This window comes from Salvelinus sp. IW2-2015, linkage group LG28 (assembly GCF_002910315.2).
Source record: "Salvelinus sp. IW2-2015 linkage group LG28, ASM291031v2, whole genome shotgun sequence".
In the NCBI taxonomy this organism is placed as follows: Eukaryota; Metazoa; Chordata; class Actinopteri; order Salmoniformes; family Salmonidae; genus Salvelinus; species Salvelinus sp. IW2-2015.
This window is the reverse complement of record NC_036868.1, coordinates 22,199,674-22,214,113: the sequence shown is the minus strand read 5'-3', so window position 1 is coordinate 22,214,113 and position 14,440 is coordinate 22,199,674. Positions and strand designations below refer to the sequence as shown.

General features: G+C 45.5%; 1 protein-coding gene and 1 non-coding gene across 2 annotated transcripts; one reads left to right on the top strand and one right to left on the bottom strand.

Moving 5' to 3' along the window:
• The first annotated feature begins 7,477 nt into the window (after positions 1-7,477).
• Positions 7,478-7,554, top strand: trnat-ugu (transfer RNA threonine (anticodon UGU)). Its single transcript has one exon. It is a non-coding gene; the product is annotated as a tRNA-Thr (tRNA).
• A 4,737-nt stretch (positions 7,555-12,291) lies between these two features.
• LOC111954174 (transmembrane protein 121) lies at positions 12,292-13,745 on the bottom strand. Its single transcript, XM_023973697.2, has one exon. It carries the CDS (start codon positions 13,345-13,347, stop codon positions 12,382-12,384), a length of 966 nt encoding a protein of 321 aa, XP_023829465.1. The 5' UTR covers positions 13,348-13,745; the 3' UTR covers positions 12,292-12,381.
• Positions 13,746-14,440: the final 695 nt, after the last annotated feature.

Sequence of the window (14,440 nt, the reverse complement as noted above, 5' to 3'; positions counted from 1 at the left end):
CAAACATAAAAGTTCTGCCCCCTAGCTGAAAGAAGTTAAAAACATCCTAAAGATTGATTCTATACATCGTTTGACATGTTTCTACGGACTGTAACGGAACTTTTTGACTTTTCGTCTGCACCGAGTGATCGCGCGTCATGAATTTTGATTACTGGGCTAAACGCGCGAACAAAAAGGAGGTATTTGGATATAAATGATGGACTTCATCGAACAAAACAAACATTTATTGTGGAACTGGGATTCCTGGAGGTGCATTCTGATGAAGATCAAAGGTAAGTGAATATTTATAATGATATTTCTAACTTCTGTTGACTACACAACATGGCGGATATCTGTTTGGGTTGTGTTGGTCTCTGAGCGCTGTACTCAGATTATTGCATGGTGTGCTTTTTCCGTAAAGTTTTTTTGAAATCTGACACAGCGGTTGCATTAACGAGAAGTGGATCTAAAATTCCATGCATAACAGTTGTATCTTTTAGCAATGTTTATTATGAGTATTTCTGTAAATTGATGTGGCTCTCTGCAAAATCACCGGATGTTTTGGAACTACTGAACATAACGCGCCACTGTAAACTCAGATTTTTGTCATCTGATGAAGATCATCAAAGGTTAGTGATTCCTTTTATCTCTATTTCTGCTTTTTGTGACTCCTCTCTTTGGCTGGAAAAATGGCTGTGTTTTTCTGTGACTTGGCTCTGACCTAACATAATCGTTTGGTGTGCTTTCGTCGTAAAGCCTTTTTGAAATCGGACACTGTGGCTGGATTTACAACAAGTGTATCTTTAGAATGGTGTAAAATACTTGTATGTTTGAGGAATTTTAATTGTGGGATTTCTGTTGTTTTGAATTTGGTGCCCTGCAGTTTCACTGGCTGTTGACGAGGTGAGACCCTACCGTCCCACATACCCTAGAGAGGTTAAGGTAATAATGGACGGTTGTTTCTCTTTGCTTATTTGAGCCATAATTTGGACTTGGTCTTTTACCAAATAGGGCTATATTCTGTGTACCCCCTACCTTGTCACAGCACAACTGATTGGCTCAAATGCATTAAGGAGGATAGAAATTCCACAAATTAACTTAACAAGCCACACCTGTTAATTGAAATGCATTCCAGGTGACTACCTCATGAAGCTGGTTAGAGAATGCCAAGAGTGTGCAAAGCTGTCAAGGCAAAGGGTGGCTACTTTGAAGAATCTCTAATATTGTAACGTAGACACTTGGAGTTGATACGCTGGTGGTAAGTTAAACACAACAAAGAACATGGAACGCCACTACATAGGAGTAGCGTCTTGAAGTGAAATAATACTGCATGGGGAATGAACCGAAGGGAGTGCCAGATAAAGGGAAGGTAATAGAGTCCAGGTGTCCCTCATGACGAAGCGCAAGTGCGCGTAATGATTAATGCCAGGTGTGTGTAATGGTTGCCAGGACCGGTGGTTAGTAAACCGGCGAAGTCGAACGCCGGATGGGAGGAGTAGACGTGACAGTAGCCCCCCCCTCCGAAACACAGCTCCAATTGCAGGACTGACCCGGCCAGAGGGACGGCCCCGAGGACGAGGAGCGGGCCGGTCCGTGCGGCGAAGATAGAAATCATGGCTGATGTAGGGATCCAGAATGTCCTCCACCGGAACTCAACACCGCTCCTCTGGGCCGTACCCCTCCCAGTCCACCAGGTACTGAAGCCAACCCCCATGACGTCGGGAGTCCAGTAGGGATCTGACGACATAGGCGGACTTCCCTCAACGTCCATGGGGGGCGGAGGGGTGTCGTGGGGGACAGCATCCGCCAGGGAACTAGGAACCACCGGCCTGAGAAGGGAGACATGAGAAGAAGTTGCAATATGTAGTCACTGGGAAGCTGTAACCTTTTCTTCACCTCGTTGACCCCCTGGAGAATGTTGAACGGCCCCACAAACCAGGGGCTCAGCTTCTTGCAGGGCAGGCGGAGTGGGAGATTTCTGGTAGAGAGCCAGACACGATCCCCAGGAAGGAACACAGGGGTCGCACTGCGGTGGCGGTCTGCCTGCTCCTTCTGACGGTGGACGGCACGCCGGAGTCTCACGTGAGCGTCGCTCCACACTTCTTCTGCACACCTGAACCACTCATCCACCGCAGGAGCTTCGGTCTGGCCTGGGGTCCTCGGAGCCAGGGCAGGCTGAAAACCCAGAACATACTGGAAGGGAGTCAGCCCAGTGGAAGAGTGAAGTAACAATTTCTGGGTGTACGCCACCCATGTAAGGAATCGGGCCCACTCTCCCTGCCAGTCCTGGCAGTGACTCCTCAGGAACCTCCCCAGCTCCTGATCATCCTCTCCACCTGCCGGAGGCCATAATGCCGGAAGACCTGCTGGAATAGTGCCTCAGCGACCTGGAGACCAGAGAAAGAGATGAAACGACAGGATTTGGAAAATCTATCCACAAMCACCAAAATAGTGGTGAACCCGTCAGAGGAGGGGAGATCAGTGACAAAGTCAATGGATAGATGAGACCAGGGACGCTGAGGCACGGGAAGAAGTTTCCTTGCTGGAGCGTGCTGGGGGGATTTGGTTTGAGCACATACGGAACAGGAGTTGACGTAGCGAATAACGTCCTGCGCCAACGTAGGCCACCAATACTACTTGGAGATAGATTGAGCAGTGCGAGAAATACCTGGATGTCCAGCGACGACATCCGTGTGCGCCCAGGTCAGCARCTGTTCCCTTATCCTTGTGGGAATGTAGATGCGCTCAGGAGGACAGGTAGTGAGTGTGGGCTCCCTCTCCAGAGCCTGGCGAATGTCCACATCCCAGACCACAGGGGCAACGACTTGAGAGGAAGAGATTATGGGTGCATTCAGGACAGGATCCTCTCCCGAATCGTAGAGAGGGGCYGGTGCATTGACTGTGGTGGTCAGCGTGAAGTCAAATCTCGTAAAGACAAGGGCCCACCATGCTTGGAGCCTCCTCGTTGTCCGTATGTACTCCAGGTTCCGATGGTCGGTGAGGATAATGAATGGGTCCTTGGCGCCCTCCAGCCACTCCTCTAATTCCAACTTCACCGCCAGGAGCTCTCGATCGCTGACATCGTAATTCCTCTCTGCAGGAGACAGTTTCTTAGCGTAATACACACGGATGCAATTTTTGTGCATTACCTTGTCGTTGAGACAGAACTGCCCCCAYGCCCACCTCTGAAGCGTCCACCTCCACCACAAAGGGTATTGTGGGATCTGGGTGTTTGAGCAATGGGGCGGAGGTTAAACATCCCTTCAGTTGGCAGAAGCTTTAGTCAGCTGCTGGACTCCACACCAACCTATAGGGACCACCTTTGAGAGAGAGGTGAGAGGAGCAGCGATGGAGCTAATGTTCCTTATGAAATAGAGGTAGAAGTTGGCAAACCCCAAAAACYGTTGGAACCCCTTAATGGTGGTTTGGACTGGCCATGACCTTACCGCATCTACCTTCTTGACATCCATCTTCACTCCTTGCGGGCTGATTTGGTAGCCTAGGAAGGCTACAGCCTCCTGATGAAACTGGCACTTCTCTGCCTTGACAAACAGTTGGTTAGCCAGGAATCGTTCCAGGACTACTCGGATGTGAGCGAAGTGATCCTCAAAGGTAGCCAAGTAGACCAGGGGTTTGTCGACATACACGACCACCTGGCGTCTGAGCATGTCCCAGAACACCTCATTGACGAATGCCTGGAACACTGACGAAGCATTGGCTAAGCCAAATGCTKTCACCAAGTGCCTTTAAGTGACCAGACATCATGCTAAAAACTGTCTACCATTCATCCCCCTCCCGGATGCGGATGAGATTGTACACACTATGCAGACCCAATTTGGTAAAGAACCGGGCCCCGCGGAGCTGTTCRATGGCTTCCGTCACCTACGGGAGAGGGTAACGGTAGTTGGTGATCTTATTGAGTCCTCTGTAATCAATACATGGGCGGAACCCTCCATCCTTCTTGGCCACGAAGAAGAAGCCTGCAGACGCAGGAGAAGTGGACTTGCAGATGAAACCTTGTTGGAGCGCCTCATGGATGTACTCCTCCATGGCTTTGGTTTCAGTCACCGACAGCAGGTCGATGGCACAGTCCCACAGACGGTAAGGAGGGAGACAGGTGGCACAGGTTTTGGAAAATACCTCCCGCAGGTCATGGTATACCTCCGGGATGTTGGGCTGAAGGGCAACCACAGGACTCTCAACCGACGTGGAACCACAGRGGATGGGAAAGCAGGTCCTCCGGCATTCGGGTGCCCAGTCCGTGATTTTCATCCTTGACCATGAGATTGTGGGGTTAGAGTGTTGAAGCTAAGGGAGGCTGAGGATGATCTTGTGAGCTGGTGCACTGGTGATGAAGAAGGGAAAGTTCTCCTGATGGATGGACTCCATGGTGAGGGTGAGTGGTTTGGTGATGTGTGTTTTCACTGAGGGAGGGAAAGAAGCGATTAGAGTACCAATGCTCCCAAAGTAGGTTATCCAGACAGATGGCCATCGCGAGGAGAGGTTGTCATCTCGACAGGTCAGTTCCGTCTGGACCTCCTCGCACAGTCCTCTTCTGAATAGCGTACGAAGCGCCGGCTCATTCAGGATGCTGCTACTGTCTGGAAGGTGAGCGCGTACTCGGCAGCAGTCTGGTCCTCCTGCCATAGTTGGAGTAGGTCCTCACCCCCCTCTCTGCCCTCTGGTGGATGATCGAAGATACCTTTGAACAGAGCCATGAACCCCTCATACGAATCCAGACAAACGGGCATTGCTGACCTGGGTGGGTTGCTGAATGGGCTGGTGTGCTGGCTCGCTGTCCGACTGGTGGTAGAGTATCCTCCAATAGTTGAAGGGAATGCCTCTCGGGTATGTTTGAGACGTTGAACACTGCGAAGAACTTCTTCCATAGCCGTCCCCAGTTGCGACAGCTGGTCGTGGTGTTGATGAAGTACGTATCCCTGCTCGTCAACCATCTGGGAGATGTTCTGATTTCCTGCTGCTTCCATTTATTGAGGCAGTATTCTATAACCTAGATGCTGGGAGTTGAGAAGCAGGTGGTAATTTTAATACAACAAAGAAGATGGATCAGCACAACATAGGAGTAGCATCTTAACATGAAAGACAGAAACAATACTGCCTGGGAAATGAACCTAAGGGAGTGCCAGATAAAGGGAGGTAATGAGTGAGGTAATGGAGTCTAGGTGGGCCTCATGATGAAGTGCAGGTGTGCGTAATGATTTATGCCAGGTGTGCGTAATGATGGTTGCCAAGGACCGGTGGTTAGTAAACCGCCGATGTCGAACACTGGATGGGAGAAGTCAGGCTCTGATCCAAAGTTTTCACTGAGGGAGGGAAAGAAGCGATTAGAGTACCAATGCTCCCAAAGTAGGTTATCYAGACAGATGGCCATCGCGAGGAGAGGTTGTCATCTCGACAGGTCAGTTCCGTCTGGACCTCCTCGCACAGTCCTCTTCTGAATAGCGTACGAAGCGCCGGCTCGGGAGTAGACTTGACAAATATAAAATATATTTTGATTTGTTTAACACAKTTTTGGTTACTACATGATTCCATATGTGTTATTTCATACTTTTGATGTCTTCACTATTATTCTACAATGTAGGAAATAGTCCAAATAAAGAAAAACCCTTGAATGAGTAGGTGTGTCCACCTACTCATTGTACTTTTGACTGGTACTGTATATTTACAAATTATCTGATAAAATATTGAATTTGGGCTTTATTACTATAGACCATAAAAATGCATTGGATAGCACATTCCTTAATGGAAAAACAGAGTAAACAAAAAATCATTAGGAGGAAGGTTTTGAAGTGTCTGTTTTATATCTAGGATATTTTTAGGGACACATATTTAACCCCTTTTTTTGTTGGCACTAAACTACCTCCATATTCCACAAATTGTTTTAATGGGTAGTACTTAGTTAACTCCAGACAAGTCCCAAAACGGAGAAAATCGAATATCATATTAGTTAGTCGGACAAACCGTATGGACGCAACGGACGTTTTTGTTAGAAGACCGATTTTCGGGATGTCTCCTGGTCGTACAAATATCGCTGTAACTCACCCAGCCACTTTCCACCACAGATACGAAATGCTAACATAGGCGGATGTGGTGGATTGAGACACAGCTCATGCAAAAAACAGATATCTCTAGTTTAAACAGATTTTGATGTGGATATTTTTATTATGTTAAATAGATTGACTAACGGGTGTGTCAATAAACTCTAAATAACCGACATCTGACATGGTTTATTGGATTATGAGTGCACCTTTATTTAATTAAATATTATGTGTAAGGCCATGTCTTTTTGATTGTTGATCCCCTGTGAACGAAAAGAGACATGTATTAGAGTTTGAGTTGGGAGCATCGGCAGTGTGTTTGGCACCAAAAGCTTTTGTTGTGCGTCTCCCACTAATATAATTGTTTATGTACCATGCGTTTCACGATCCAGAGGTTTTGTTTCACAGGGCATATGTTTACCAATTACAACTTGAAGGCAAATCTAAAGAAATGCAAATGTTTACCTTGTTTGTCCTTCATGAGACCGGGGCACAAAGTAACACTTATAGGTTTTGCTTATTTAGAAAATATTATTTGAGGTAGATTCATAATATTTGTATACAAACAACATACAACATATCTAACATGCTGACCACACTGCTCGCGTCGCATGCGTGAGCGTTGAAAAATAAATTTAAACATACATGTATTCAATTATTGCACCCACACTGCTTGCGTGCGCCAACGAGCATCTGTGTTGCCAAGTGCTTAAATAGAAGTCAGTTCTATTTGTGACACTGAACGCGGTGCAAGTCCTGCTTCTCCCATCTCTTCATTGGTTAACAGAAGCAGATACCCACGTGCCTTCTCCTCATTGGTTATACCCACGTRGGTGATTGAAAGATGAACTGAGTTTGGTCGGTCCTTGTGGTAGCTATGAGAGTTAGATGCCAATCGCCATATAAAGTCCAAAGAAGAAAAAGCCTGGAAGGAGGAGAGATGACTWTAAAGGATTCGGTTGACCATTTTATGTGTGGAATAATTGTCAGAGTAGAGGACCTTGTGCATTGTGCATAATAACAACTTAACGTTTATTTCCCATTTCGAATTAGCAAGCAACAGCAAGCTAGCTAAATAGGACAAATTAGCTAGCAACTGCAAGCTAGCTAGCTAAATTGCCATAAATGTTTAAAGCTTTTTGACCTGTCCCCAAATTAATATAATTGGTTCAGAGTTTGTTATGACATTTCAACCTGCGTGTCGTGATCACGTTTGGTGTGGGGGGACAAGATCTATTTGTGCGCGGCCGGTTTGGGTACGGTGTTAGCCACCATTACACACTGTAACAACATTTCTAGGACATACCAGTCGTTTACAATTCAACCAAAAGTGGTGGTAAAATGCCCCCCATGTATTTCTCACATGGCTAATTGTAACAGGCTGCAGGGCTAATTATTACATGGTCTTCAATGGCAAAAATTAGAGGTAATTGAAATCTGGTCCCGTGTGGCTCAGTTGGTAGAGCATGGCGCTTGTAACGCCAGGGTTGTGGGTTCATTCCCCACGGGGGGACCAGGATGAAAATGTATGAACTTTCCAATTTGTAAGTCGCTCTGGATAAGAGCGTCAGCTAAATGACTGTAAATGTAAAAAATGTAAAATGTAAATCTTCTCTGATTTGAATCTGATATAAAAATATTTTCGTTTTATCTTTTAGGCATGTCATATTGCCCTAAAACAGAGTAGTCAAAAATATACTTTTAGAATTCAAAAGTATGAATATGACTTGAATACGAATATACTTTTTCTAGGGTATTATCTTAGTTGTATTGGCAAACTTGATGTAAAGAAGTGACAGTTTATATCATTGTGTGAATGTGTCTAAATACCATTGCATTTTAGGTAAGGGGTTCATTGTAAGATGTTGTAAGATGTTACAAATGTTACAATGTACTCCCAATACAAATCTAATCTAGGGTTTGTGAGAAAATATAACAATAACTATACCAATCAAAAGAACACTTCTTACTGATAAAACAATTATTGCCTTTGTTTGTTAATTAATCATTGTTTATACAACGGGTGGGTCTCATCCTGAATGCGGATTTGTAAAAAAACGCATTCCAGCTGGTGTCTATTCCACAAGTTACCACTGGCTAAATCTATGACGTTAAAATGCCTATTTACTCTGTTCCATCTGACTGCACAATCCACCTTTTTCATCAGCCCAGCCAGGCAATTTATCAACTTGATCTCCACTATAAAAAGCATGTGGACATTATCTCACATTTCTTTTAGACTAACATGTAGTTTTCAACAGCGAAGAGATTTGTATAAACCTTGCTGTCTGTCTCTCCAACATCTGCAACATTGTTTCAATATTCAAATTCAAACTCCAGCTGTCCAATAGTAATGAACGTGTCGGGGTCGGTAGACAAGACAGACAGACATCACATTTCAGCCAGTCGAAATCATGAATCAGCTGGCATCCTTTTTATGGCTATATACAAAGAAATGGAAATAGAAAAAAAGGTAAAAACGAAACAAAGTGCAGCTAGTTTGCAGTCTTTCCATCTTCAGTTCGAAGTTGGCTTGCTCCTTCCTGACGAGAGAGTACTTTTTATATGCCAGGAGAAATCGCTACTTATTAGCTCATTGTTATGGATGTATCCAAATGTCACTAGAAAACAGCTTAAACAAACGCAGCTACTTTGCTGTTATTATGTCTGCACTGTTTGACGTGACTGTAAATTAGCCGTAGTTGGCTAGCTAGCAAGCAATGGATAAGAATTTTGCCAGCCAGTATGGCAATGGAATATTTAGAACGGACGACTGATACAGAAAGATAAGAATGAAATGGGCATGGTCTAATTATCTTAACAACCAAGTTTAGCTTTCTTAATGAACCAGAAAATCTATAGTTATTTCTGGCTGTTTATTGATGTTAGCTGGCTAAGTCATTGAACCTGCTTTGCAGTATACTCCTGTGTTTATTTTTATTTGTAAGTATTGTACAGTCGCTGGCTAGTATCTCCACTTGCAAATAAAAGCCTCACTGTGTAAGAAAATATGCTCCACATTGTTGCCTCTTCACTAAAACCTCCACTGCTAGGGCGCCCTCTGTTGCAGTTGAAGAAATATCCCTCTGTTGCAGATGAAGAAATAATACATTTTAGTACATTTTCCATGTTTTGAAAATATTTTTTAGTACATTTCACCCATAGCCACTTGTTAGGAACATTTGTCACATCATTCATTTAAAAGTGTTGTGTTTCTGTGAAACCCAGAGGCTGAGAAATTGGCGATTGAGCTAATCTGACATACCGACGCGACCTAGAGAAAGGAACTAATCTTGAGTCATGAACTCCAGAGGTTTCTGCAAGGTTCGATGGAATGTCTGTGCAGAATTTTAGTAGTGTGCTTTGCATTTTGAGTGAGTTTTTATGAAGACAAAAGCCAAGCGGGCGCATGGAATTATTTCATTTGGATGGATATGACAGAAAGGTATGCGGATATTTGAAAGGTGGGTGAAATGTTTGCTTCAGTATACATTTCTTTAGTGTTAAAGTTATGTGTTGTGTCGCTCACGGGGATTCAAGCATTTTTTTGATTGGTTTAGGCTACAGAGAAAGGCATTGAAAATGAGAAATGGCAGCTGACTAGGCCTACAGGAAAAGGTGTGTTGGGTGAGGTGGTAAAGTCTTGATGTATTTTGAAAACTTTTTGGTGACAGTGTTTTTTATTTCCCTTGTCCGTGTGTTATTGCCCTGGTCAAAATATGTGCACTATAAAAAGAACAAGGCGTCATTTGGAATAACCCTCCCTTTCTCTCAATTTGTTGATGAGGTCTCTAGTGGCAAAAGTGTGAATGACATGTACCCACCAGAGGCAGAGCTCCAGTACCTGTATTTCCATATAGATGGGGCTCCTTCTCACACAGTGGGAAGTGGTATTGGGCTCAGGGCAGCTAGCGTGGCTGGCTAAGTGATTCAAGGGTTTGGGGCGTAGTAGAGCAGAGGATAGACCAGCCGCATGGAGATTGGAGAAACAGTCGAGTCGGCAAGGTTGGTCAACACCCACAACACCCGCACTACAGTAGCTCGCCTGAGTCCCCTTATCGCCTCCATGCATGCCGTCCTGAATTAATGTTATCGAAATTGAATATTTCACAAAGTTATGGATGCAAAATAAATCACAGGTAGGTAGAGATAGAAAGTGCTTTCACAAACCTTATTACGTATGGAGGGAACACAATTAATTTCCTGATGCACAGGCTCTGGTTGATTTGTGAATGAGTCTCGCCCTGCAAGAGTTCTCGCTAAGGTGAGCTCCTGCTGAGGCGGCTACAGGTAATTTATTCCTATTTCCAAGTTTGCCATTTACTTTCTCTCCCCTCTGACAAGATTTATTCAAACAATAGTGGAAATCTGTGGTGGTGTTAACATGGTGTTATTGGAACAACTGCCCTGAGCTGGAGACACACTGAGAGCAAGGCTTAGATGTAACAAACCCATATTTCTACCTTCTAGTAAGCTGAATGATCTTCACAACAGTATTTCTGGCATGTATCCTCTTTAATCTTAAAGCAATAGTGTAAATTTGAAAGGGCTCTGCTCATTTTCAAAGAATGGAAAAAGAGAATTGTCATTCTTCCATTTGCTGTCGTCGGGTGCCACCTTTCTTTTCTTTCTGTAKGTTAAAGGGTTCTGTCACTGAGTTCCAGTCAGTTATTGTTGATGGGGTCAAAGGGCCCTGAGGATTCTCCATTGTGTCTTGGAGTGCTGTTACCTGTAGTTGACCTGTGCATGGATCATTCCGGTTACATAATAGTACATTGTTTACGTGGCTGAACTCTCTCTGTAATGCTAGGGTTGGCCCATGTAACAATGTTTCCATGGCAACATCAGATAGCGTTTGAAGTGAGATTTGACAGGGGCCATGGAAGAGTTCAGACAATAGGAGAAAATAGAGAATACAACATGAGGGGGGTTAGAAAAATATGAAAGTGCTATTTGGAAAAAGTGCAGTCAGTGGAATTGTCAATTATAAATATTTTTTTTACATCGGTTTTCTTTAGAAAAATTGAAAAGAGAATGAATTCATTTTCTTGTAGACAAAAGTAMATTTTGTATCCTTTTTAACCTGGCTTTTTAAAGGTTACATTCCTCTTCTGTATAATGCTGGGTACTACAACACGTCCTCGGTTATGTAGCCTCCAAGTCAGAGATTGTGGGTTCAGAGAAAGACAAATCTCTCACATTCTTTGGATACTTTTATTAAAACATTACTTGCCTCCAACATAACGTTTTTGTAAAGAATGTACATAATAATAATGTTAATCATATGAATAATACTTTAACACTCACTTCATCAGTTAAGTAGAAATAGTTTGCAGTTTTCAATTTGGATTGTACATTTATATTTTAACGTTTGTCAACGAGGCCATGTCTGCACTTCTCTGCATTCTTTGACTTCAAGGCTGTACAGTAAGGGAAATYAACATGATCTTTTTCCCTTCTGTTTTTCTGACATGAACACATCTCTTCTCCCCTTTGCTGTTTCTTTCACACCCACTTTTTTTAAGCCACACGCTTACAGTACATCGAAATACAGTTTCACACGAATCCCCCCCATCCGCCCACACACACACAGAGAGTTGGCTGCCTTGAGTGGAGTGTATAGTGCTGAGCTCTGGTGCTTTTATCAGACATTTGGTCATAAAACATCACACTGACAGAGGCAGCAGGCTCCTTTCTCAGCAGAACCAAGCAGAGGCTAAATTTCACTCTATTGCCACCCATCCCCCACCACAGCTCAAACAAACCTTCTTATTGACCCTTTCTCCTTCGCTTTCTCTCCATCCTCTCTTTCTCCACTTCAACTGAAGTGCTTCTTCAGAGCGAGTGGTGTACCTCCGTTTCTAAGGACAACAAAGAATAAAAGCCACGTAATGGACGGTTGAAAAGGGGCATTTGAAAAAATCCCATATATATTCAGGGAGGAACACGTTTTCCAATTTACTGTTACACAACATACGTACATCACTGAGCTGCAGAATTTGGAGATTGTCCGATATTATTAATAAAGTTTTAAAACGGTTAATTTAAAAACACAWTTCGATACACAATTCAATAAAAACCATGTCAGTTCCTTCTTGTCAGAATCAAGAAGGTGAATCTCCTTCTCCAACAGACAGTCTAGGCTATAAATATTCCTCTAGTTGTTATATCCACAGTTGTTCACAGTTGTATGACAGGAAGAACAATACAATCCTGTCTTGAAACCCATTTCTCTCTTAACACCAATCTTTCCACGGCTGGATAGATAGAACAAGTCCAACCAGAACTTAGGGTTTTGGTTAGTCACTGATCACAACGGTGGAGTGACTCATGTGTCTGGCGGTCATGTGTCTATGTCGCGAGCTGGCGAGGGTTCGTGGGGCAGGTTGGTGGAGTTGGGCAGGGTCTGCGAGTGCGATGTGTGGGGCGCATGTCCATGGCACACMGAGTTCTGCTGCGGCTCCAACGCCATGGTGTTCTGCGGTTGAGGGAACTCCTTCACTTGACGCCGGTACTCCAGGAACGTGGACGCCTTCGTAGCGATCGCCACCACGTTCTTGCCCACGAAGATGGTCGAGACTCTACTGTCCTGGAACAGGACCATGTTGACCCCACGGATCAGGATGGTGACCACGTTGATGGTGACTAGGCTGAGGATGGGATAGAGCATCATCTTCTGGGGCGACACGTGCTCCCCTTGCATGGAGATCTCACTGAGCGAGACGCAGGGCAGGATGAGGAGAAGGATGTAGCAGTAGAAAAACATCAGTCCCTCGGCCCAGATGGGCAGGCCTGTCCGCTGAGGCTCCCACAGGTTGGCCTGGATGTCCAGAAGATCCAGAAGATCTAGAGCCACCCAGAAGAGCCTCCCCCGCATGTCYTCCTTCTTCCTGAAGGTCCTCACGTACTCCATGTTGTCCAGAGCCACTAGAACCAAGTAAAGCCCTGGGACGCACACGGACAGTAACAGAGTCAAGGCTTTCCGGGCCACAGTCTCCAGAGACTTCCTATCCGCCTTGCAGTTCTGGAAGACAAAGTAGAGCTTGATCTCCAGCACAAAGATGTAGAGGAACCAGAGGATCATGGCGTAGCCGCGGCGGGCCGTGCGCACCTCGGCGCCCACCCACACGGCCACGTAGCGCAGCACGATGAGGAAGCAGATGTCCCCGACCAGCACGATGATGCACACGCCAATCTTCCTAGGCCCCTGGTTCTGCTCCACCAGATAGGCGTCCATGAAGGCCATGCTGGTCATGATGACGATGGTGGTCAGGCACACGTGGCGTTTGTCCGGAGGTGGCAACACCATGGCGAGGACCGGACCCGACCGCCTGCTGGCTCTCACCTCCAGTTCACGGTTGCCGAGTTTAGAAAAATAATGGGTTCCTGTGGGAACACCAGTGAGTCATACAGTTAATCTATTGAGAGTCAGTCCAGTGAGTAAAAACAGTGAAGTTGTGGGAGGGGTCAGTCTTTGCAGGGCTGGTAGGTCATTTCTCAGGCCATGCGAACACAGGAACATCATCTCATCACTCAGCGCAGTTCCATTGATCCCCTTCTGCTAGTAAAGCAGGTGCCACAGTGAGGTGCTATATGGCTGACGGTCCATGACTGATACTGGGATGCTAATCCACACACTGAGGGGGWGTGGAAGATACACAGAGGGGTGTGTGAGGGGCATGTATAGGACACAGAGTGCAATGTGAGATTCTATGGGGTAGAGAAAAGCAGTGTGTTTGTGCAGCTCAGTCTCTCAGTGCGTGTGGAGGCTGAGAGAGATTCTGTTATTCAGTGTGTGGCGGAATCACCCTGTGGGGCAGCACTGGCGAAGGTGGTGCAGTGTGTGTGGCTCTGTCCAGTGGTGCAGTGTATGTGAATGTGGAAGCGAAAGAGGATTCTGCAGTGGCCAGATCCCCAGTAGCCATAAATCACAGAGACAAGGGAGGGGGGGTCAGCGACCCGTTGGGCCCCGCGTCCAACGCCAGCTTCCCCGGAGGGAGGCTCTCACACTGGGCCAGAGACACAACATCCTCTYGCCCCTCCGCCACGTGCTGGCCTCGCCAATGCCTGGGGGAGAGAGAGTGAAAGGTAGAGAGGGGGATGGGGAAAGGGAGAAAAAGAGAACTGTCAGTGCAACTGGGCTATATAATGCAGCGCTCATTGCCAAAGACAGCAGGCTGTCAACAAGCTAGAAGCCAGGAAGTGTGTCAGTATGGTTAAGATGTGGTCTTGCTTGTTACAGTGTAGGGTGGGAGGAAGATGCTGCACCACTCAGGACCATTTTAGACCATCTGTCATCGCTATATCACTGTGTAATAGGGAGTGCCTGAAGACTTGGTCCGTGTTAAAATAACTTAGAATGGCAGGTAGGGGAGACAGGGGGAAATTGTAACAGGGGGCAA